Raw genomic sequence first — 23,779 nt, forward strand, 5'->3', positions numbered from 1 at the left:
ATAGTGTGCTCTACTTATGAACACCTCTACAGTCTGCATCCAGGACTGAACAATCACAGGTAATTGTGAATGATTACATGGGAACGACCGCAAATAGAGGCTGTGTCGCAAACAGACCATTCACCAAGTGTGAACGGGGCCTTAAGGCACTATTTGGTACTTAAGTGGCATTTTCAAAGAATATGTTAAGAATGTATGTCCTCATCTATGGCAGTAATAAAGTCTGTCCGTCCAACAGCAAAGGATATCCCTTTAAAAAGGGCCAAACATTGCATTAGTATAAAGTGGGGGCACACCCCAGCAAACAGCACCTGGCTCTAGTTTCTGTATAATCAGCTGGGGTCACAGCTAATCAGGGATCCGTGGGAACATTTTTCACCAGATCACCCAAATTTCCCATATCTGGGGGCTTCAGACAAGTTGCCATTATTTTTAATCATAATCCTTTATAAAGTAACAAAAAGTTTGTCTTTCATATGTCAGAAATCAGACCTACAATTTTAAACTTGAAGACTTAAAAAGGAAACGAAAAAAAAAAAAAAAAAGTAGGCTACTAATCCCTGATGGCCTACCCCATTTATGTTGAAAAGGTCATCAATCGCAGCTCAAATGTTTTCCTTATGACAGCTTTAGGGTAAAATGGCCTATGGAAAGGAAGGAATGAGAGAGCGACACATGCCCCAAAATGGGCATAGTAAGTCGGCCCACCCTTTGAGTCAGAACAGCTTAAATTCTTCCTCAAACTGCTAATCAAAACGCTATCACACAATTCATGAATGGTGCTGATGGACTTTCCCCCATTCTCTAAGAAAAGCACGCTGTGATGTAGAGCTTTCAAAAGTTTACATAAGGTGATTAAGGAGGCACTGCAAGCAGTTATTAGGGTATTATCTTCTTGAACATGGGCATATGTTCCCACCACAAGGTGCACCATGTTTTGTAAAATAGTTACAGATTTCATGGGTACCATGCAACAACCATTGGACCCAACCAATTTCATGGTGAAAACCGTGAGAGGGACTAAACACACGCGGGTTTCCAACGGTACCCTAAAGTTCAGATTTGTGAGACCAAAAACAGTTATAGTTGAAACAATGGCTCCTTATATTTTCATGTGGTATTTCTGTTACCTTGTCTACCCCTGCAAAATCATCTACTTATTACTGGAGATGGAACCAGTATTAAAATGGTAAATGTGATCAGGTCTAGAAAGAATGACAGATTAACCCATTACATGCCCTTTGGCTTACCTGCTGGCAGTGTGTCAAACTCAATTTTCACATGTATAATATTTATATATTTAAGGAGGTACAGGACTCCCTCTTCCCTCATGGACACAGGACTCAGAGACCCTGTAGTGAAAGTATCTTCCGGCTTCAAAACAAAAGCTGTAGAGGGAGAACCTAGACCTTTGAGTAGATCATCTTACTTCTGCAGGTTAGTATAGCAGGACTCTTGCCATTATAAAAAGAGAAGTATATTTTCAGTAGGAGGGGCTCTATCCTTACTTGAGAGACAAGGTCCTTACTCCCTGAATGTCTATTTTACAGATCGCTTTACTCAAGTGATAAAAGCGCTAACCACATGCTGTATACTGTGGGAGCAGAGTCACATCATTACAGCTAAACAGTAGACCGTTCTTTTTAAAGCAGACCTTTACTGCCTACAGAGTTATTTTTTTTTTACCTCTGCTTACCAGGTTGCAGCCTCTTCACAGTTTAGATACTCATTCACCCATCCAGTGGGGTTTTCGTTGTCCTGCTGAGATCCTCTTCTATTCTGCCCCTGACCATGTCCTATGAAATGCCACTCGGAACAGTGAATGGTTACTGTCCACTATCAGCTCCTAATTACTACATTTTACACATCACCTTTCTGCTTGAGTTGCATTGCCCATAATAACTGCCAGCCAACCAGTGAGAATTAGCTGCTGACTGCTCTGTTTATTGCAAAGAAGAAAGTCTATTATTCCTCATTAGAGCTCACTCTGAACTGATAGGACTACTTTTTAACTAAAAGCACAAAATAAATTGCAGAAGAAAAAACAGGTTTTCAAATGATCTAACCAATGAAAGATGTCACACCAGACAGGCACAAAAAACACATGATTGCCTCTGCCGTCACCTTACCTTGCCAAATATTGATGGTTAGTGTCATTGTTTGATGCCTGTGGGTCCATTAATAGACCAGTATTTTCCTATGTCTTTCCAGCACCTTCATTGCTGGAAAGCAACCAAACACCGCTAGATGTCTTAAAGGATTGATTGCTATCTTAACAGGTTTAAACTCTATACATCATTCACTTTTCTAGGCCTGCAAAAGTAAGGCACTCCTGCTGATTAACAAGACCGTACTCTCATGGGCATAAGTAAACTAGCAGGTAAACTAATTACAGATGCAAGAAGCCAAACTGCTCCCATGATCTGACTGAAAAGATAGACTAGTGTAGGTTTATATGTAAAGTCTGACCGGATAAAACTGATTAAAATGGTCAATGGAAAAATAATTAGTAACACTAGAAAACTGGACATGTGCAGGCTTAGCCACTGATCCAGTGGAACGAACATTTAATACAGAACACACCAGATAAAAAGCAAACATAGTATAGTTTGCACATCAGAAAAAAAAGAAAGGCTTGTTCTGAATTGGGACAGTAAACAGAATTAGCTACAGGTACTGTCTCATGGTGCAGTAATTTGCTTAGGACTCCTTTCCTGAGCAACGTCACACGGGGCTTCCAGAGTAAACAAATCTCAAAGAAATTCATTAAAGCAGTTGGAGCACAGGGATAGAGAAGATTCCCACAATACAGTTCCTAAAGGGTCATTATTAGGGTCCCCAGCAATGAACTTATTAAAACCAGAACAGCTTCTCTCCCACTCAAGCCAATGGGATAACATAAGTAGCTTAGGAGGAGGTCAAATGCAGATGAGGGGGAGGTTCTGTACCAACGTTTCAATGACCAGAGGCAAAATATTACATTAGCAGGTCATAACTGCAACAGGTTGTAGTTTTCAATTGGGAAAGAAAATAATGTAACAATCACAGGCACTGAGTATATAAAAGACATGCACCTAGCAGCCCTTTGCAACCAGCTTACAGGAAAAAAAAAAAAAAAAAATTAGAAAAAAGATGATACCTGGGTCTACATAGACCTAGTTTACCAATTGTGAAAAAAAAAAATGTAATTGCCTACAGATGTGCACATATTAATTGAGCTGGCAAGCAATTCAAATAGCTTCATGTGTTAAAACTGCCAAGTTTCAGAGAGCTTGAGGATGGATGCACCGATAAACTTTTCACTCTATATTTGTTATATAAATAAGAGGGATAACGAAACCCATATTAGGTGTGAAAAACATGTTGGAGGAGTAAAGTTAGGGGTCAGAGGGAGAGTAATGTGCTTCATTCTGACTTTGGCTTCATGGACACTTGGCCGTGGGAAACCGCAAAAAAAACACAATATTGTGCTGCAATTTTGTCGGGTTTTGCGGTTTCCCGCGGCCAAACTGTTCCTATCCTGAACATTATTCTTCCTTCAAAGGAGGGAGGTTGAAACTCACTTAACCGCAGCAGCTCCTAAAATCTGTTAAAAGCCTGCGTGTACATTGACATAGGCTTTAATGGAGTTGCGTGTAGGAGCTTTGGCAAAAAAAAACCACCAAAAGCTTCTAAACGCATGCTTGCGAACTGCTAGTGTACATGAAGTGAGTTTGTTGGAATCTCAATAAAGCAGTGGTCTCCAAACTGTAGCCCGAGGGCCGGATGTGGCCCTTTGTTTTCCTTTATCTGGCCTTTGCGGCACTATTCCTCCCCCTGATACGAAACACTATTCTGCTATCCGACACCAACAATAGGGCAACATTTCTCCCTCCAACACCAATAATGGGGCACTATTCATCACAGTGATACCAATGATGGGGCACTATTGTTTCCCTTAATACCAAATGTGGCAAGGTTTACTCCCACTGTCAGGAAAATTTACACTCCCACTGGCCACAGTCCAATCCTCCTAAAGTCTAAAGGACAATAAACTGGCCCTTTGTTTAGAAAGTTTGGAGACCCCTGCAATAAACGGTTTTGGATTCAAACTGAAAAAAAAAAAAAAAAAAAGGCTTGGCTTTACATATTCCTAATTTACACTAATCACAGGCAGGCGGCTCCGATTGGGCCTCATCAAAGCTACTCCGGTCTTCATTTTGTCTTTGGTCAGCATCACACAGTGCAGTCCTCCTAAACAGCATCCCAGAAATAGGTTTACTCTACTGCATTCATTTTGTTTACTTTCAGCAGCACTTGTGTTTGATATGCCTAACCACACTTCTGCTAGCATTTAATGCCTATCATCAAAAGAGAAGTGCTATTCTATGCCTATTCTGGCAATTTTTCAATCTACTCTATTAGATGCCATTCTGACAAACAATCATAATTCTTAGCAACACTGAGCATACATGACAGCAAAACAGCTGCATTACGCTTAGCGCATTATAACATTTCCAACTATATAAGTGCATTTAAATTATATCGCTTGGAAATTTAATAAGATGCTGAGGTAAAAATGAGCAGAGCAGGAAAGAAAAAAAAAAAAAAAGAAAGAAAATGAAATTGAGAAGTGAAAAAAAATGTTTTAATACCTTACATGTCTCATTTAAATGGCATTACTTAGCTAGGTGACTACAAATGAAGCAACCTTACCTCTTGGGACAAAAAGGGAATGACTTGTGCACAGATAGCATTCAGTCTCTTGACGATTTCTGCCTGCAGAGAAAAGAAAAGAAATATAGGAGCATTTATTAAGCAAAACACCTTTTTACCCAGAGACGGAATGTATTAACATTTGATATATTGAATTATGTATACCAAGTACCTAGTCTCTAAATAAACAGCTACAGAATAAAGGCAAGAGGGCCCTAATCTGCAGGGGAACCACAAATCTGCAGTAGGTAAGTGGCTCGCGTCCAAAACATTCAGCTCAGCAGTATGTTAATAAGGCCAGTTCGCAAAAGTTTTTGCTGTGATGAAAAGCACAGCCAAAATTTCCATTCAGAATCTGCATTTTTTTTTAAAGTCTTTACAGCTAGATCAGTAGACCATTGAAACCTGCAGACGTTGCCAAGCCAGCCTTGAAACTTGACAGTGCCTCATTAATGAGCACATCCGCTTGGCATTTGACACCATCTAACGAGTTAACTGCTCAAGTATCTATAGCTTATCAAGCATGTAGCTAGTAGATTGCACAGAAGGAATGAGCTCTTAAAACACATGGGCAAAATAAACACAATGCCACTGTGATGATGAACCACTTAATCCATCAGAAGCATATGAAGACACTTTATCATGCGTAAAAAACAAGGGCATTAGAATGTAATGGCATAAAAAAAAAGATATATTTATATAATGTACAATGCAATGTAAAAAAAAAAGTAAATATTGTTCTGAATGAAACACCGCTGTTAACTTCTAAATAATGAAACCTGTTCAGATGACTTTTTTTTTACTGAGCTGAGAAACCACCATTTTCCAAAAATAAAGCCATCTGTGTGCTTTTATAAGCAAAACAATAATTGGACAAAAACAAAACAAAAAGGCTATGGTGGCCTATGACAGCCTCTCTCAACCTTTTCAACACAGAGGAACCCTTGAAATAAAATTCTGGACTCGGGGAACCCCTGCTAAAAATCTACAACTTATGACACAGTGTGACAGTCAGTGAGAAGCCTACTCCTTACTTATCATTGGGAAGAATTACCCCTTTACAGATAGCTAAAAGAACAATGGTGTCATTGGAAACTTATCTGAGAAGCCGAAATTGCCCATTGCTCAAGGAACGCCTAGCAACCTCAGGAAGCCCCACGGAACCCTGGTTGAGAAACCTTGGCCTATGATGTGTAATTTGTGAAGGCAGAAAGACATCTAAAAAGGTTATTGGCCTTGATACTCCATATATACCCTCTGGGACTGCTGCATAGGCATAGTCAAGTCTTTTCCTGCCTAGTGTCCTACTCCTGTAGGGGGCAGCATAACCCAAGTAGTCAAGAACATATGGAGCTGTGTGTCAATGAATGAAAGAGAAATACTAAATGTGTCGTCGCTGAACAGGCATCTGAAAAGGGGAAATATTTTAAAATTAGGACACCGGTTATGGCGTCAATGGTCCAAGGGTCAGTACACACCAGAATGCAGAGCGGGTAAGGCACGTTTCCAGCAAAGCAGGCAACTGTGCTGCCATTACGATCTGCATGCGGGTGGCAATATATAGTAAGGGCATTCCAAATGCAGATGGCAAACACGTGATCTGTGTTTGAGCACCAAATCACAGGGTACCGCGACACTGTTGTGGTGCAATGCATTTTTAGTGCAAGTGCTACTTTTTCTATGGTGTAGTGCGTTTTTTTTAGCCCATTCACAGAATGTGTACTGCATTCCTGTGCAATCCCTTTGTGAAATGGCCCTTAGAGGGCATTTCCTTCACTTCCAGTTATGTCTAAGGGGCAGGAAGTGAAAGGGAATCTCCCCAACAGGATATGGAGGTAAAAAAAAAAAAAAAAAACACAAGGAAGACGTTTTGGCTTTAGAACTTCTTGGGTAATCTTGCCATTAATTTAAAACTATCTGTTCTTCAGAAAAGTACAATTTCAGGACAAATTTAACTAAACCTTAAAAATGCTCTTTCCCCCCCAATACCTATGATGACTAACCGGTGAATACTTTGTAGAACCACCTTTTGCTGCAATTACAGCTGCAAATCTTTTTGGGTATGTCTCTGCCAGCTTTGCGCATCTAGGGAGTGACATTTTTTCACATTCTTCTTTGCAAAACAGTTCAAGCTCTTTTAGACTGGATGATTAGCATCTGAACCACAATTTTCAAGCAGAGTCCCAGGAGAGAGGCGACGGCTGTCTCTCCTCCTGTCAGAAGAAACGGGTGTCCCAGGCGGCTTGCCTGAGGGGGGATACCGAGCTGAGCTGCAGAGAAGGATCCAGGGTGCTGAGGACCAGCGGAGCTGTTGGGTAAGAGTTTCAGGAAAGCATTCCGAGTCATGAGTACTGCAAACTACCCCTGGGGTCTGCCTAGGAGAGGGGACCACTTCGGAGAAGGTCAGAGGGATCCAGGAGCTAGCTAGCCGATGTGGAAGTGTAGCAAAGGGGGTGCCAGTGTATGCCCTGAAGAGTAAAGGGGGCGCCAGAGGTTGGGCCCTGAAGTGTTAAAGTGTTGAGAGTTGCAACAGTAACTACAAGTGGCTACCTCAATCAGGGAGGACTGGAGGAAGCTCAAAAGTCCTTTGCACTGCTAACAGAAGTGTCAGACGTCAGTTTCAGTTCAGTAGCAGCAAGTCAGTGTTCACAAGCGCCAGTAAGCACTGGTCGGCATTCAGCCAGCGCCAAGTCAGTGCTAGAAGGCATTTTTTCCTCAAGTGTCCCATTTTTGTAACTATTTGAGCCAGAGGAGTATCCCACTCATTCCCTTCTCCCATCCCCATATAAAATAAAAAAACAAAGATGCCAGATTGGTTATTGTCTCATTTCTCACACTTGGGCAACAAGCTTAAAAACGTGCTGTTGGTGTTAGCGGTAACCCTAGCAGACCCATCCCCAGCACCAATTCTGGAAATTCTGCTACACACGTTTCCTTAAATCTGACATTTTTACCTTCCTAAATATCTACTAGAAACTGACAGACAAAGACGATAGGGAAACCATAACCTGCTGTTAACATTTATTTGTCAGACCCGAGGCCTAACACCCAAACAGAACTTAAAGCTTACAGCAAACCACAGTTAGTATGTCATTTGGCCACAAACACCTCTGAAACATTTCAGAAGCACGAAAAGCACACACAAAGCATACATTTTTTCCAAAGACACCAACTACATTGCAAAAGCTGAAAGTAGAAAAAGATCAGTCAAGACTTTGATATAAACACACACACATGCTTTTGTTAGTGATCACTTTTTGCATGGACCACTGTTAATCAACCGTTCACAAGCCAATAACCCAAACCGACAACAAAAAGGTCTTTAGCCAGTTCGAATACCACAAAAAAAAAAAAAATATATAGGCTTTCATGCAAACCAAACAACCAAAAAGGACTGCAGTATCAGTTAAGGGGACCCCAACTGAAGTCCTGGCAAGGGTCACCAACTCATAAAAGTGATTATAAAGTCTCTTTTTTCCTATAAAAAAAAACATATTATACCTACCTGCTCTGCTGCAGTGGATTTGCATAGAGCAGCCCCGATCCTTTTCTCGGGTCCCCCTTCTGTGCTCCTGGCTCCTCCCTCCTGTTAAGTGCCCCCACAGTAAGCAGCTTGCACCGTGCTTGGGGGCACCCGAACTGAGTCACAGCTGTCTCCATTCAGACACAGAGCCCCGACCCGCCCCCCCCCTCTCCCAATTGGCTAGCGGACTGATTGACAGCAGTGGCAGCCAATGGTTCCCTGCCATCTCTCAGTCTGTCAGGAGGGAGAATCTCGGATGGCTGAGACACTCGTGGACAAATCGCTGGACAGAGTGACCTCCGGTAAGTGTTAGGGGAGCCAACGCGGGCTGCTCCACACAGAAGGTTTACCTTAATGCATAGAAAGCATTAAAAAAAAAAAACTTCTGACTTTACAACTCCTGTAACAGCTAGTGGCCTGACAAAAGTTATACAGATGGAAAAGTAAAAGTTTGATTGAGTCAGTAATTGATAGAAGTAAACCCGCTCACTAAAATCTTATAACATGTTCTGGTAAAATCAGAAGTAATGCAGCGATTTTAAAAATTGGCAGCTTCATTAAAAGAATGCCAGGTGATCCTGCCATGAAGGTCCTTGTTAAGACACTTTGTTATGGATGAGTGATAACGCCCTGTCTCCCAATTGTGTTTCTGCATTGTCATCTTGTCACACAGGCCTTCAAAACGAGACATGTTCTATTTCACCACAAATTAGTCCGTAATGGTCAACTATTGTCATCACAAAGAAATCTGCCCTGAGAAATGCCACGCAGCCGGGTGTGCATGTAGACAGGAAGTGGCGACAAATAGGCTGCAGGAAATCAGTAGTACTAAAATAAAACATGGAAAAATGTAACGTATACAAGTATTTTCGGTAAAGATAGTTACTGATTAGGATACAATGTCTTTGAAAACTGAATTTCATGAGATGTGAACAAAAACTTACAACTGTTGGGCAAGTTTTCCTTTAAAGGACTAATGTCATCCCAAAGTGCTTTTAAAGGGTTAGGGCCAGTCAACATGGTAATATATTAAAAGTAACCATATACCATATATGTTCCAAATTTAGGAGCTCATAATTATTGACTCAGGCTCAAAGATCTGTGTTCATAGGCAAGGAGCATCATATTTACTAAGGCAGGCCATAGATGGTGCGATTTTCTGTCCTGCAAAAAGAAAAAAAAAATCCCTCCATTCCCCCCCCCCCCCCATCAACAGTCAGTGTTTTTGGGGGAACCTGTCCTGTGGAGCTATGGTGTTATCCCGGCGGGCAGGCTGAATGTACCCAAGATGAGCCTATCAATGGATCAAGTTGGGTGCATTTAGTTTGCCTATAGATGGTTTGAATCCCGGCTGGTCCCTGCTGAACTGGCCAAGATTCAAACCATCTATGGCCAGTAAAGACTCAAGTAGGCTGGGTTGACAAACAAATGTTGCAGATTACAGAGAACTTTATCCAACAGGAAAAAGCATATGGGAAGCTTCAGATGGAACTATCTTGACTCCTGTGCCAGTAAGCATGAATTGACCAACAACATCTGGTTTTCACAACCCTAGTTTTAGGCGAGGTCATAATGTTTGTGGGTCAGCCCTCTGCAATCTTAAAAAAAAATATTCTCAGATGACAATGTTATTGCTTCCCCCAAAATAGGCTGGCACCAGGATCCATCGCAAAATCTGAGTGCTTAGGTGACCAGAGGGCTTGCTTAGGGCTATTTCACACCAGCATTTGATGTGTATTTTTCATGCATTATTTCTTTGGAAGATGCACTTTAATGAAAAAAAGCCAACTAAAGTTGCAAAGGAAGCAACTCTGCCCAAAATGCTGAGGTATGAAATGGCAATGTCTACGAGCAGCCAACCCACATTTTTAATTTGTGTCTATGGGCTCTATCATTTAATGCTCTTAAAGTGACAGTAAATGTTGCCCTAGCAACAGATTTTCCTATGGCTCATCAAGTTTGGCTTGTGGATCCCAAGAGAGCAAGCTTTTGAAAGGCGTTCACAGGTCTCACTACCAGGCTTTCGTTATATTGCACAATAAGTCTATGGAAACACGTTCCTAATAGTCTGTTTTGAAAGTGAGTCTGAACTAATGGCGCACAGCCTAAAACTCCTTTTCCAGCACAGCCATTAAAGGATGTAGGTTATTGCTGTTGTCACCATTGATATTTGTCATTGTAATGTAATTAGGGCCCTAAAATGATGCATTACAGCCCTTGGCACAACTTCTATTAAAATCTTTTCTTCTGCTCACTGAACTGCGACCTGCTTTCTGATGAATAACAGACAGGCAAGCTTTAGGGAGAGGGGAAGCTTTATCACATATACATATATTTTCTCTTTTCTCCCAACCTTACACAAGGCTTTACAACTGAATTTTGGAGGAAAACAAAAAAAAAAAAAAAAAAAAAGTGTTTTGGAATTTTTATCTGACTGCTCGAAATTCTGATTGCATCTGATAAATCTTGCTTGACAACAAATTTGTAGCCAGCAAACTGCGGAGGTCTAATCTGCTATCCATCAGTCGATGCCAACCCAATCAAATTTGTAGGTTATGTGGGTCATGCATCCATGAACACATACATTCATGAAGAGTCTGTTTATACCACCACACGTTTCAAAAAGCTATTAAGCCTTACTACAAGTTATGCTATTTAATATACTAAAAGCCTTCTAGTAACTGCTGCTACCATTAGATTTCAAAATCCCGTATCATCCTATGCTATAGATATAATATTTTCAAGTTTTTTTTTTTGTAGTTTAAGCTACAAACATCTGGAGAGATACAGTTAAGCCTATGCTGAAGATAGATATATATATTATATAATATATATATATATATATATATATATATATATATAAAAAAAAAGGCAACTACTTACATCTCTACGTCTCAGACAGCAGTTCAGCCCCCATAGATATACATCCATTAATAGGTATTCTACACCTTGCCCATCAGACAACCCCCCCCCCCCCCCCCCCGCCCCCAAAGAATGAAACAGTGCATCACATGAATAACGGAATCTTGTCTACAGGACTTCAAGGAACATAAAAAGCAGTACTATCAAAAGGAAACTGTACCACTCTAACATACTCTGTTCCAATTAAGTGCACGAAGGCCAGCCATAGAGAGCAATTTTCCTTTCTTGCAACCACAGATTGCAGGGAAGAAAATAGCTTGATTCCCCCATCAACACAGTCCGTGTTATTGGGGGACACCCTCCCATAAAGCTATGGTGTTATCCTGGGTGGATGGAAGGGGAAGCTGTCCCCACAGGAAGAACACAGATTGCTGGAAGCGGTTATAATCGCATATTAAAGCCGACAAGTTGGTTGCACCCAGATTGATCAGTCAACTTCGGTACATTCAGCATGCCCATACATGGTTCAAATCTCGTCTGGTTCCTGCTGAACTGGCCAAGACTCGAACCATCTATGGCCAGCTTAAGGGACCTGAATTGATGGTACACAACCACCAAGGTCTCGCAGAAAAATTACCCAAAGCTAGCGCTACCCTCCAGACTGATGACTTATTACCTTCAATTTCCTGTTGGATAAACCAACAGGCCCCAGTCAATGACTTAAAACTCAACCGATCCTCATCCAAAATTTATTGACGACATATTTTCAATACCCTTAAAACTAGTGACCCATCCCAATCCCTCATTGCTTGAAATGCAGACAATCATCTGCAGATAGCTATCCATAACTCCAATGCAATAATCCACAAACCTAGGCTTGTGTCATGCACTTTTATAGAAGGAGGTCAGCAGAGGCATCTTACATTTTTCTCTAAAATTAGGTAACAGGGAGTTCTAAGCAACAGCCAGAAAGTTGACTTCCTTACTATTCCCAACACAGGCTTATAGTGTTGCGACATACTGGCAGGTCATAATTTTTGAAAATAGATTTACCATTCAATAGTCAGACACACTTGTTAGTGGTTAAAAAATAAAAACATACTTCAATATAAAAAATATATATTATTCAATTGTACAAAAAAAAAAAAAAAATCTATTAAAAAAAAAAGACAAACAGATCATTTATTGCCAGACGTACAAAAATGGACTCCGATTTCTAAAGTAGTTCATCAGACATGTATGAAATACTTCTGAAAAACAGAATAAGGAAAGCCAAATTAAAGCGCTGTCAACGGTTCAATCAATACATCATTCCAAAGAAGAAAACATAATACCAAATCATGTGTATAAAGGGTAGTCGAGGAAGAAATCAATAGGAGGAAATGACAACACTGTTACACATACTACTGAAGCCATCCAGACCCTGATCCTCACACCTCTAAATGTGACAAAGGATGAGAACAGCATGGGTCAAATCGATAAGGACCATCTTCATTCAACAAGTAGTGTTTCGGCTGGCTTGTCACTAAGAGGCTATAGAGAACCTGAAATAAAGCATGCTTCCCAGCTCATCAGAAGTACACAATAAATGGTCCCTTTTTTGTCCCTAGTGGGCTTAAAGGATACAACAACCTTTCAGCAATACCTCTGTAAATACTTTTTTCAATTTACATACACAAAGCCATCCAATACCATGCACAGTCTAAATTAAGAGGAGATGTGCACACCAATTGTAGTCAGTGGGGGGAAGGAGGGGCTATACTCAATAGTAGGTTTCAGGAAAGGGAGTATATTAAAGCAGCCGCTACATCTGTCAGTGGACAAAAGAGAAATGGGCACTGTCACATAACAGCAATGTTTTGAAGCCACCAAAAAGGACTCCTTCATGAGGCAATACCGATCGCCATTGGCTGATGGGACCCTACTGTGGCTCTGAAATGCTGCTATTCTCATGGGATAAAAGTGCTCATTTGGTGAGCTGGTATGAGTGCGGTAGACATACTGCACATCAGAACACAACGGTGCCACTCATTGATCGCACCCACCTAGGTTCACACCTCTGCCTTCTGTGTGAACAGGTTTGTAACTTGCAGAAAAGGCACCCACAGGGCAACTGCACAGAAGCTGCAGTACCGTGCCGTTTCCCATCCCCGAAAAGAATCTCAGCATTTTCTTGTGTGGGGTGCCATTAAGAATTAATGGCACCCCACCCCCCGAATGTTTGCCAAAGATCAGCACATTTTGTCTGTGTCAGGAACCAGTGTGATTATGCACCGGTTCCTGACCCCGCATATATGAGAACCACCCATCTACTGCGGTCTGGAGTTTGAGTACATATGTTGGATCTCCCCAAATGGGACATTGACACAAACAACTTCAGGGTGCTGCAAAAATCTAAAGCCCCGTACACACACAATGATTATCGGCCGACCGATCGTCCGACTTTTGTCCAGAGTGGTGTTTTGTTGGTTGGAATGTGCCTAGACTGCACACAAATTTTCTCGCCCAATAAAAATCTGCTTCAGAAGTGATGTCATGTGTTGGATTGCTTTCTTTGTGTTCTTTCTTCTCTGAGCATGCCCAGTCTTGCTCATCAGATTTTTCCCTGTCGAAATCTGTACTGACTGCACGAAAATCGGCCGTGTTTTGACGGCGGACAAAAATTTTATAGTCTGCACACCAGATTTTTTTCAGCCGAAAAGTCGAAGTCGGTTGTCGGAAGCATCGTACTAACAAGCCGAAAATCGGAAGATCGGACGATGGCCAAAAATTCCCTGCCAATTTTCGACGCGTGTGTACGAGGCTTAAGACTGGCCAATCATAGATGGTTCGAATCGCAGACGGTTCAGCAGGAATGTACCAACGTGATCGATTAACTTGGGTACTAGCAGCCTGTTGGATTTTTACATGCGATTATCGCTAGCGGCTGTTCTAGCCACCAGCAAAAATCACTGTCTCCCAGGGGCGTATGGGGCTTGAAAGTGACCTTTGAAGCCAAGCCTCTTGACCTTTGTCCTTCAAAAAAGGGAAAACCCTAAACACCCCCCCCCCCCCCGGGGGAGAATACAATGGACAATTGTCAGTGCCATATGACAAAGCTTGAGGTTGATGATTGGTACCTCAGCCACCAAGAACTGTTATCGTGGAATCTGGAAAAATGGGTTAGACCAACACTACACAGTGCAGAACCAACCAAACAGATTTTGTGGGGAAAAAAAAAAAAAGTCGAAACGGAATCCTCCATCAACACTAAAAAGCGCAAGGGGATGAATCTCCCACTTCGGCTACTGTCTGACAGCCAGCACCGCCAGCTATCAAGATACCCAAACATTGCTTGCATCCAACTGTGTGCCGTTTGTCTGAAAAAAAAAATTTTCTGGCTCTTTCAATCTTAATAGACAAAGACCGTTGGGTGGGAGGGTGCCCTAATAAAAAGATACAGCATCCAAGAGGTGCTGGGCTTTTGATAGGAGTTGATATAAAGTAGTAAGTGGGCAAAAATATTTGAAGAGCTCAATGGCTCAGGTTAGGCTGCTTACAACAGACAAGGCTACCCCTCCAGTGGGTACCCCAACAGGTTACCTGAAAAACAAAAAAAAAAAAAAATGCACAAATAGGAGTGCCAACCCAAGAGAGAAATGAAATCCAAAATGTATTAGTTTGTACTGCGAAACAGAAAATGAGTTTCAGCGGTCAGAAAAACTCCCCCTTCATCAAAACTACAAAGCAAAATTAAAAATAAAAAAGGACTCATAAAATCATAAGTGGGAGGATGGTGACAGGGCCCACCCACACGGGGGGGGGGGGGGGGGGGAGCAGAGATTTTTTTATTTGCAGTTCATGCTGTCAGCTACCTGCCCCAACTATAGGTGGCACAGATATACACAAGGAATATTAGGTAGGTCACAAATTTTCACTTATTTTTCTGGTTTCAGAGTTAAAATAAAGCCTGTACTACATGCATTATTACTGCTTAGGGCCTACTGATTAATCTAAGCATGTAAATGTGTAAACTTGCATATTCACTTACATGACAATGTGTCATGAAGGATCCAACTACATGGAAAAATGAAGGGCAAATGGTTGAACTTAACTTTCTAATCTGACAGCTTGTTAGAGTGCTTGAGCAAACTGATTAAACTAAGAGTGTTCAAGTGCTTTTGTCTTTGTTTACTTACGAGTCAATCAATGTCCGAGGAGGAAAGAAAAAAAAAAAAAAACACATATACCTTTAATCGCACAAGATTAAACATACCATAAAAGGCTGATAAGCTGAAATAAACTGAACACGTAAGCCAAGTAACTTTTGTCAATGCTTATATGAACAGTTATTTGCAAGTCATAAAGTTCAGTTAAAAATTACATAAAAATCAACTTTTATCACAATGTCAAAAGAAAAGCAATAAAAATACAAGGTCAGCAATTTGCTTAAACAAACAATTCAGCTCACAAAAGAGGTAAAAGAGCAAAATAAAAAAAAAAAAAAAGAAGGACACACACACACGAAAGTGAGTACACCCCTCACATTTTTGTAAGTATTTTATTCTAGCTTTTCATGTGACAACACTGAAGAAATGACACTTTGCTACAATGTATAGTAAGGAATGTACAGCTTGTATAACTGTGTAAATTTGCTGTCCCCTCAACACAACTCAGATAGCCATTACGGTCTAAACTGCTGGCAACAAAAGTGAGTACACCCCTAAGAGAAAATGTCCAAATTGGGCCCAATTAGCCATTTTCCCTCCCCAGTGTCATGCGACTCGTTAGTGTTACAAGGTCTCAGGTTTGAATGGGGAGCAGGTGTGTTAAATTTGGTGTTCTCTCTCTCATACTAGTCACTGAAAGTTCAACATGGCACCTCATGGCAAAGAACTGAGGATCTGAAAAATAAAAAATTGTTGCTCTACATAAAAGATGGTCTAAGCCAGTGACGGTGAACCTTGGCACCCCAGATGTTTTGGAACTACATTTCCCATGATGCTCAACTACACTGTAGCGTGCATGAGCATCATGGGAAATGTAGTTCCAAAACATCTGGGGTGCCAAGGTTTGCCATCACTGGCTCTAGGCTAAAAGAAGATTGCCAAGACCCTGAAACTGAGCTGCAGCACGGGAGCTAAGACCATACAGCGTTTTTACAGGACAGGTTCCACTCAGAACAGGCCTTGCCATGGTCGACCAAAGAAGTTGAGTGCATGTGCTCAGTGTCATATCCAGAGGTTGGCTTTGAGAAATAGACGTATGAGTGCTGCAGAGGTTGAAGGGGTGGAGGGTCAGCCTGTCAGTACTCAGACCATATGCTACACACTGCATCAAATTGGTCTTCATGGCTGTCGTCCAATAAGGAAACCTCTTCTAAAAGAATGCACAAGAAAGCACACAAACAAGTTTGCTGAAGACAAGCAGACTAAAAAAGGACATGGATTATTGGAACCATGTCCTGTGGTCTGATGAGACAAAGAAACTTATTTGGTTCAGATGGTGTCAAGCGTGTGTGGTTGCAACTAGGTGAGGAGTACAAAGAAAAATGTGTCTTGCCTACATTTAAGCATGGTGGGGGGAGTGTCATGGTCTGGGGCTGCATTAGTGCTGCCGGCACTGGGGAGCTACAGTTTATTAAGGGAACCATGAATGCCAACATGTACTGTGACATGCTGAAGCAGAGCATGATCCCCTACCTTCAGAGACTGGGCTGCAGGGCAGTATTCCAACATAACGACCCCAAACACATTTCCAAGATGACCACTGCCTTGCTAAAGAAGCTGAGGGACTGGCCAAGCATGTCTCCAGACCAAAATCATATTGAGCATCTGCGGGGCATCCTCATACGGAATGTGGAGGAGTGCAAGGTTTATAACATCCACCAGCTCAGTGATGTCGTCATGGAGGAGTGGAAGAGGACTCCAGTGGTAACCTGTGAAGCGCTGGTGAACTCCATGCCCAAGAGGGTTTTGGGCAATATCCTTTGATTATATTTAATGAAACGAGTCAGCCCCTATGCCTAAGACAGCTTGATTTTGTGTGTCCATCATTTGAGCCCAATCTCGTGGATTGCAGCACCGTCTTGGAGACCCACCTTTACCATATGAGCCTGCTTGACCCATTCACTACAGTAGTTTGGGTCCAGTTTCTCTGGTGAGCACATATTTTTCTGTTGGGATTTACTGTGACCCCACACATCACCCTGGGTTATAATTTATATTTCTTCACCATAGCACTTGGGACTCATGTTTATCTATTTTGATTCAGACTATTTTTTATATCCGTGATTTATTCACTGTATTTTTAGCACTGCACTGTCTTTTTAATATCAACCACTTGTCAGTTGAATGTGCTAGCTGCTTGTTTTTGGTTAATGCAGTATACTATATCCTTTTCATATAACATCCACCAGCTCTGTGATGTCATCATGGAGTGGAAGAGGACTCTAGTGGTAACCTGTGAAGCTCTGGTGAACTCCATGCCCAAGATGGTTAAGGCAGTGCTGGAAAACAATAGCCACAAAAAATATTGACACTTTTGGCCCAATTTGGACATTTTTATTTAGGGGTGTACTCACTTTTGTTGCAGTTTAAACATTAATGGCTGTGTGTTGAGTTATTTTGAGGGGACAGCAAATTTACACTGCAAGACCCAGTTCAGACTGCAGCGACACGACTTGGTGGGGCGGCGTGACTTGCACGGACTTCATATCATTGAAGTCAATGCAAGTCGCCTCCAGGTCGCCCCAAAGTAGTACAGGATCCTTTTTCTAAGTCGGAGCGACTTGTGTCGCTACTATTAGAACGGGTCCTGTACTATTCAATGGCGAGCGACCCACCGCAACTTGTCAGATGACCAAGTCGCCTGACAAGTCGCGCTAGTTTGAATGGACCCTTATACAAGCTGTACACTCACTACTTTACATTGTAGCAAAGTGTCATTTCTTCAGTGTTGTCACATGAAAAGATATAATAAAATATTTACAAAAATGTGAGGGGTGTACTCACTTTTGTGAGATATATATATATATATATATATATATATATATATATATATATATATATATATATATATATATATATATATATATACACACACACACATACACACACATACATATATACATACATACATATATATACACACACACACACACACACACACACAACATAAAATACTGTACATACATACATTAAAGGAACGATTTGAAAAAAAAAAATCAGATTTCAATGTGGAAAAAAATATCATGCTGGATATCAATACTGATGTGGACTGGGTAATGTGTTAGGAATGAAAGGATGCCAGATTGATTGATGGAAATTAAAAATTACAACATACAGAGGGCTGAATTCAAAGACACCCCCCGAAAATCCCATCAAAAAAAAAAAAAAAAAAAAACGTTATGTGTCCACCTTTCAATACCCGCGAGTGCTGCTCTTTTGAGAGCTCTTGAGAATACATACACTTTAATATATACATTACCAAAAGTATTGGAGACGCCTGCCTTTATATACATACACACACACGTGCGCACGCAAACTTTTATGGCATCACAGTCTTAAGCCTGGTACACACGATCAGATTATTGGACAAATAATCGTCTGTTTTTGTTGCATGCTAGGCTCATATCGAAAGTGAAGAGGTTACTCAAAATATGAAAATGTTCGTATTATAATACAACTTCAGAAGTGATGTAATGTGTTGAATTGTTTTGTATGTACTTTCTTTTCCAAGCATGTCTAGTCTTGCTCTTACGATTTTTTTGGACGAAAATTGTACTAATTAAAACAAAAATCACATACAATAATAATTTTATAGCCTGCACCTTCGGTTTGTCATCCAAAAAGTCTGTCGAAAGCACTATACTAACAATGAGAAAATCGTCAGATCGTCGTACTAATTTTTACTTCCAATTTTCTTATTGTGTGTATGGGTCTTATAGTCCACAGGGTTCAATATTGAGTTGGCCCACCCTTTGCAGCTATAACAGCTTCAACTCTTCTGGGAAAGCGGTCCACAAGGTTTAGGAGTGTGTCTATGGGAATGTTTGGCTAGCCTTCGAGAAGCACATCTTAGAGGTCAAGTAATGATGTGGACGAGAGGGCCTGGCTCACAGCTGCCACTCAAATTCGTCCCAAAAGGTGTTATGTCAGGTTGAGGTCAGGACCCTGTGCAGGCTAGTCAAGTTCCTCCCCCTCAAACTCACTCATCCATGGCCTTTATGGACCTTGATTTTCACACTGGTTTAAATCATTTGGTGGAGGGGGGGGGGGGTGGGAGGTAGAGCTTTTACTAAGTAACCTTGCTGGTTTTTTCCTTGCTATGCAGAGACAAAAAAAAAAAAAAAAAAAAAAACACATGGAGATCAATCATTGGTCAGCACCCACTGATCGGCTTGTGATGTAGCAAATAACAGCACAGCCAGGGTGGCAGGCGCACGGCCCCTACCCTGAAGCACTGATCATGTATCAGATACTGCCACCTTAAACAGTAAAACTGCGGGATTAGAAGAGGAGAAAAAAAAAAAAAAAAAAAAAAAAACACACACACACCTCTAGGTGGATGCAGCATTGGTCCAAAGGCTGAGTAATGAAAGTCTGCCAATTGCTCATTGAAAACTGAGAACTGAGCCAAGAACTGGTGACTCTCAGTCACCAGCCCTTTGCTCTGCCTCCCCAGCACTGGACTGTGGAAGGAACGGGAGCGGCTGGCTCAGCTCTCAGTGGCACAAAAGTAGGACCAAAATAGCTTTGACCCTACTGCTTCTTTAAATTTCACTTACATTCATTTTAAAAGACAATATGCGAGATAGCAAGGGTTGTGTGTGGCCAAAGAGGGAAAGAAACATTTTTTTACCAATTTAGAGTGAAAAGCTTGAAGTTTGAGGGATACTCTTTCCCTAGGGAAGAGACCTAAAGGAAGATCCGGTAACATTACATCTTTATTGGGCTTCAAAAACTCCACATTACCTACATGAAACCAATGGATAACAGGTATAACTACAACTTCCAGTATAAACGTAGCCATAAACATTACTCTATTAGGAAACCACTGAAGGGAACTATCCCCCCTAGGATCATTCGATACTGGAAATGAATGCCAACAGCAAGAATCTTCTCTAATGTCCAAACACTTAAAGGAGATCATGTACAACACAATTTTATTCAGAATATACAGTGCCTTGAAAAAAGTATTCATAGCCCTTTTCCAGATTTTGTCATGTTCCAATCAAAAATGTAAATACGTATATTTTATTGGGATTTTATGCGATATAGACTAACACAAAGTGTAACAGAATTGTCAAGTGGAAGGATAATGATAAATGGATTAACATTTTTTACAAATAAATACCTGAAAAGTGTGGCTACTTTTTCAAGGCACTTATATCATGCTATCTAAAAGCTTCAATACTTGAAGTCACTGACCAAGAACAAGCATGTCTAACTTGTTACATGCCTGTTCCAGCTCAGTGACTCAGCATTGAATACAGACACCCAGTCAACTGCCATTTTCAGTTAGGCTCCATGTACACGGGACGTTGTTAAAAGTCCCTTTGAATGCTGGAATTTTTAGGACGTTTCAAATGTCCGTTCAGTCGCATTTGTACCCGCGTTTAGTGGGCGTTTAGCAGCGTTTGCGTTTAGAAGCGTTCCTAGAGGTCATAAAAATTATTCCCCTTTAAAATGGAAAAACGCAAACGCGGGTCATCGCGTTCAGACGCGTTCGTGCGTTTGAAACGCCGGGAAACACACGTTCGAACGCAAATAATTGCGTTCTAAAAACAGTCCCTGAAAGCAACTGCCTGCAAATGACTGTAAACGACCTGGTGTACATGGACAGATAAGATAAAATGTAGATGGGTTCAGGGGCTTCTGAAAAAAACGCCCAACTGCTCCTAAACGGCCATTTCCAGCGTCCCGTGTACATGGAGCCTAAGTCCCTCGCTTCTCTCAAAGGTTTATTTTATAGCTGTTGAAACCTTGGGATTGTTCTAAGAATTATTTAACCCCTTACCATCACCAAATGGAGTTAATCTCATGCTATCACTGGTCACTGGTCATCTAACACCGGTTTACCCCGGGAAAAAAAACATATATAGGGGGACATAGATTACATTTACTAGGCTGTAAGGGACCATCCTTGCTGCTGAGCAAAATAAATAGACCGCTGCAAGACTGAGCATCACTTTAAATAATCAGGCTTGTATGGGTTAAAGTGATAACAAGCTCTACAAGAGTCAGAAGCAATTGCTATCACACACAGAATTCCAGACAGATCTCTCTCCACACTTGTCCCAGAAGTATTTGTCTGCCAAGTCAGAGAGATTAAAGTGGAAGGTCCTGGCAGCCTGTGACAAGAATGGGCAGACCTTTCACCGCCATTTCTCTTGGAGACATTCGTCAGTTAGTCCTACAGTCTGCCCAGTACAGCTCCGAAGAGAGACATTTAACAAAACCATCCTGCATATATTCCAAAAAAAAAAAAAAAAAAAAAAAATTAGACCTTATGAAACATTTCAGCGCTTGTAACCAGTGCAGGGGGGGAAAAAAAAATATTACAATGCATCCTTTCAAATGCAAGTACAGAGGACAACCTAACATGGCTACAAAATGTTAAGCATGATTGAGAGCTTTACTACAGGACATTATTAATGTTAAGGACTATAAACTTTAGGACCAGACTTGCTAACACAAGGTCAAACTGGCTGAACATTAAAAGGGGTTCTAAGGACCTTCTCTGCATTAAGGTAGAAAGCCTTCTGTGATTAGTATTGCCCCACCCCCAGCCCCATTTAATACTTGAGCCCAAACTTGATCCAATGCTGTTCCTGAGAGCAGCGTCTCTCACCGCTCTCAGGACAGAGGCAGCAGGAGGAGCCATTGGCTTCTGCTGTGGTTATTCAAACTCTGCGACAAGGGAGTAGGGCCAAGCCATATTGTCTGTTTCTATGGGTGCAGGCAGCGCAGCTCAAGAACAAGCCACATAAGTGCCCCCATAGGAAGAGGTGGTTCAGAGTTGCTCTTTCGAAAAACCATTGCACAGAAGCAGGCAAGTATTACATTTTAAATAACAATAGATCACTGTAAAGTAGCTTCTCAGACTTTTCAACAATGAGGAACCTTTGAAATAACCCTTTGGTCTCAGCGAGTCCCTGCTAAAGATTACAACTCCATTATACATTTGTCAGTGGGAAGAATTACTCCCTTATAGATTGCTAAAAAGATCAAAAAGGTGTCAGTGGGAACTTATGAGAGGCAGAAATTGCTAGTTTCTCAAGGAACCCTTAGCAACTTCTGGAAGAACATCATTAAACTCATTTTCTCCATTTGTCCAGTTTACGGTCATCACCATGAGCAAAGTGAAATCCTAAAATGTTGGGTCGTCACCAAAAGAGAAATAGAAAAGACATTAGTTCTGGTGACCCCAGGGACAACCAGGAATTTCCTCTCACTTGCGGCTTTGATTATGGGATGGGACTTAAAAAGGGAAATCTCCCCAATGGGACACAGAGGGCAAAAAAAAAAAAAAAACTGACAGGGATCATATCCCTTCCCTTACTCTAACCAAAATAGGGAGGGGGAAAAAAAAAGCCCAAAAAAAAAAAAAAAAAAAAAAAAAAAAAAGTCCCTAACCTTATTTTCAGGGCATTTTTGATTGTACTTCCTTCTTCTCCCCCCCTCTGTGGCCACAGCCACCGACATCACTTCTGCCTTTGCATTGCATCCTGGGAGCCGTTTGTCATCACTCCCAGGAGGCTGGAATCAGGAAGAACTCCCAGAACACTCCCTGGAATCAGGAAGAAGGACACAGCAGATTACACTGCGACTTCAGATGCCCACATCCAAGATGGCCATGCCCAGACAGCGTTTCTAAAAGTAAGATTTTGACTAAAATCCAATACTATACACCTTGCAAGTATGAGAATAGCGGTTCTGTAAAGGGCGATGGATTAGTATTATAGGGGTATTTTTAGTTAAAAAAAGGTATTTGAGGCCGTAACTCTGCTTTAATATAGAATGTATGTATACGTCAAGGAGGGAGAGACTACAGAAAGTTCTACTGAAATACCTTGGGAGTGCACAGACTCTTCAAAACACCATTACATTTGCATCTACTGGGAAACCAGTGCTTGGTTTCATGCTTAGGGAACGGTGCAACACAGCAGATGTTCACACTGAGAAACAGTGCAGTATATCAAAAAGGTGCCTGACCACCATAAGTGACTATTGGCACTTTTCCACTGCAAGTACCGGCTCGGCTCTACTCTGCCCGGTTTGGTATTCCACTGCATGGTACGGTGTTGGAACGGTTCGGTATGGTTTGCATTTCCACTAAAGTAGTACTAAATTAAGTGGGTGGGATAACAACGATTCTCTGACCAATCAGTGGCTAGTAGTGACAAACAGTCAAGGCTGCATGCAAAGAATTGTGGGATATGGTACCGGTACGGCCCTGTTGGAACCACAACTGAGGTGGTACTGTTTAAGCGAGCCGTACCGTTCGGTTCCATGTAGTGGAAAAGCGCCGCCGTACCGAACCGTTCCTACACCGTACCATGCGGTACCAGCAGTGGAAAAGCACAAAAGCGAGCCGAACCGTTCGGTTCTATGCAGTGGAAAAGCGCCATAAATGTCATTTATTGGGAACAGCCATTCTACAAAAACACACAAACACACCCCACAGTCAGTGCATACTGTATACAAAATACTACAC

The 23,779-nt window shown here is 41.4% G+C and overlaps 1 protein-coding gene across 3 annotated transcripts in view; it reads right to left on the reverse strand.

Moving 5' to 3' along the window:
- Positions 1-23,779, reverse strand: part of LOC309561965 (transducin-like enhancer protein 4) — a 200,143-nt gene that overhangs the window by 150,966 nt on the left and 25,398 nt on the right. For all 3 annotated transcript variants that reach the window (XM_082266057.1, XM_082266056.1, XM_082266055.1), the window contains exon 5: positions 4,696-4,758. In XM_082266057.1, the coding sequence (XP_082122183.1) occupies positions 4,696-4,758 (63 nt within the window). The remainder of the gene's footprint in view (positions 1-4,695; positions 4,759-23,779) is intronic.

Source organism: Pelophylax lessonae (assembly GCF_965119305.1).
Source record: "Pelophylax lessonae genome assembly, chromosome: 1".
NCBI lineage: Eukaryota > Metazoa > Chordata > Amphibia > Anura > Ranidae > Pelophylax > Pelophylax lessonae.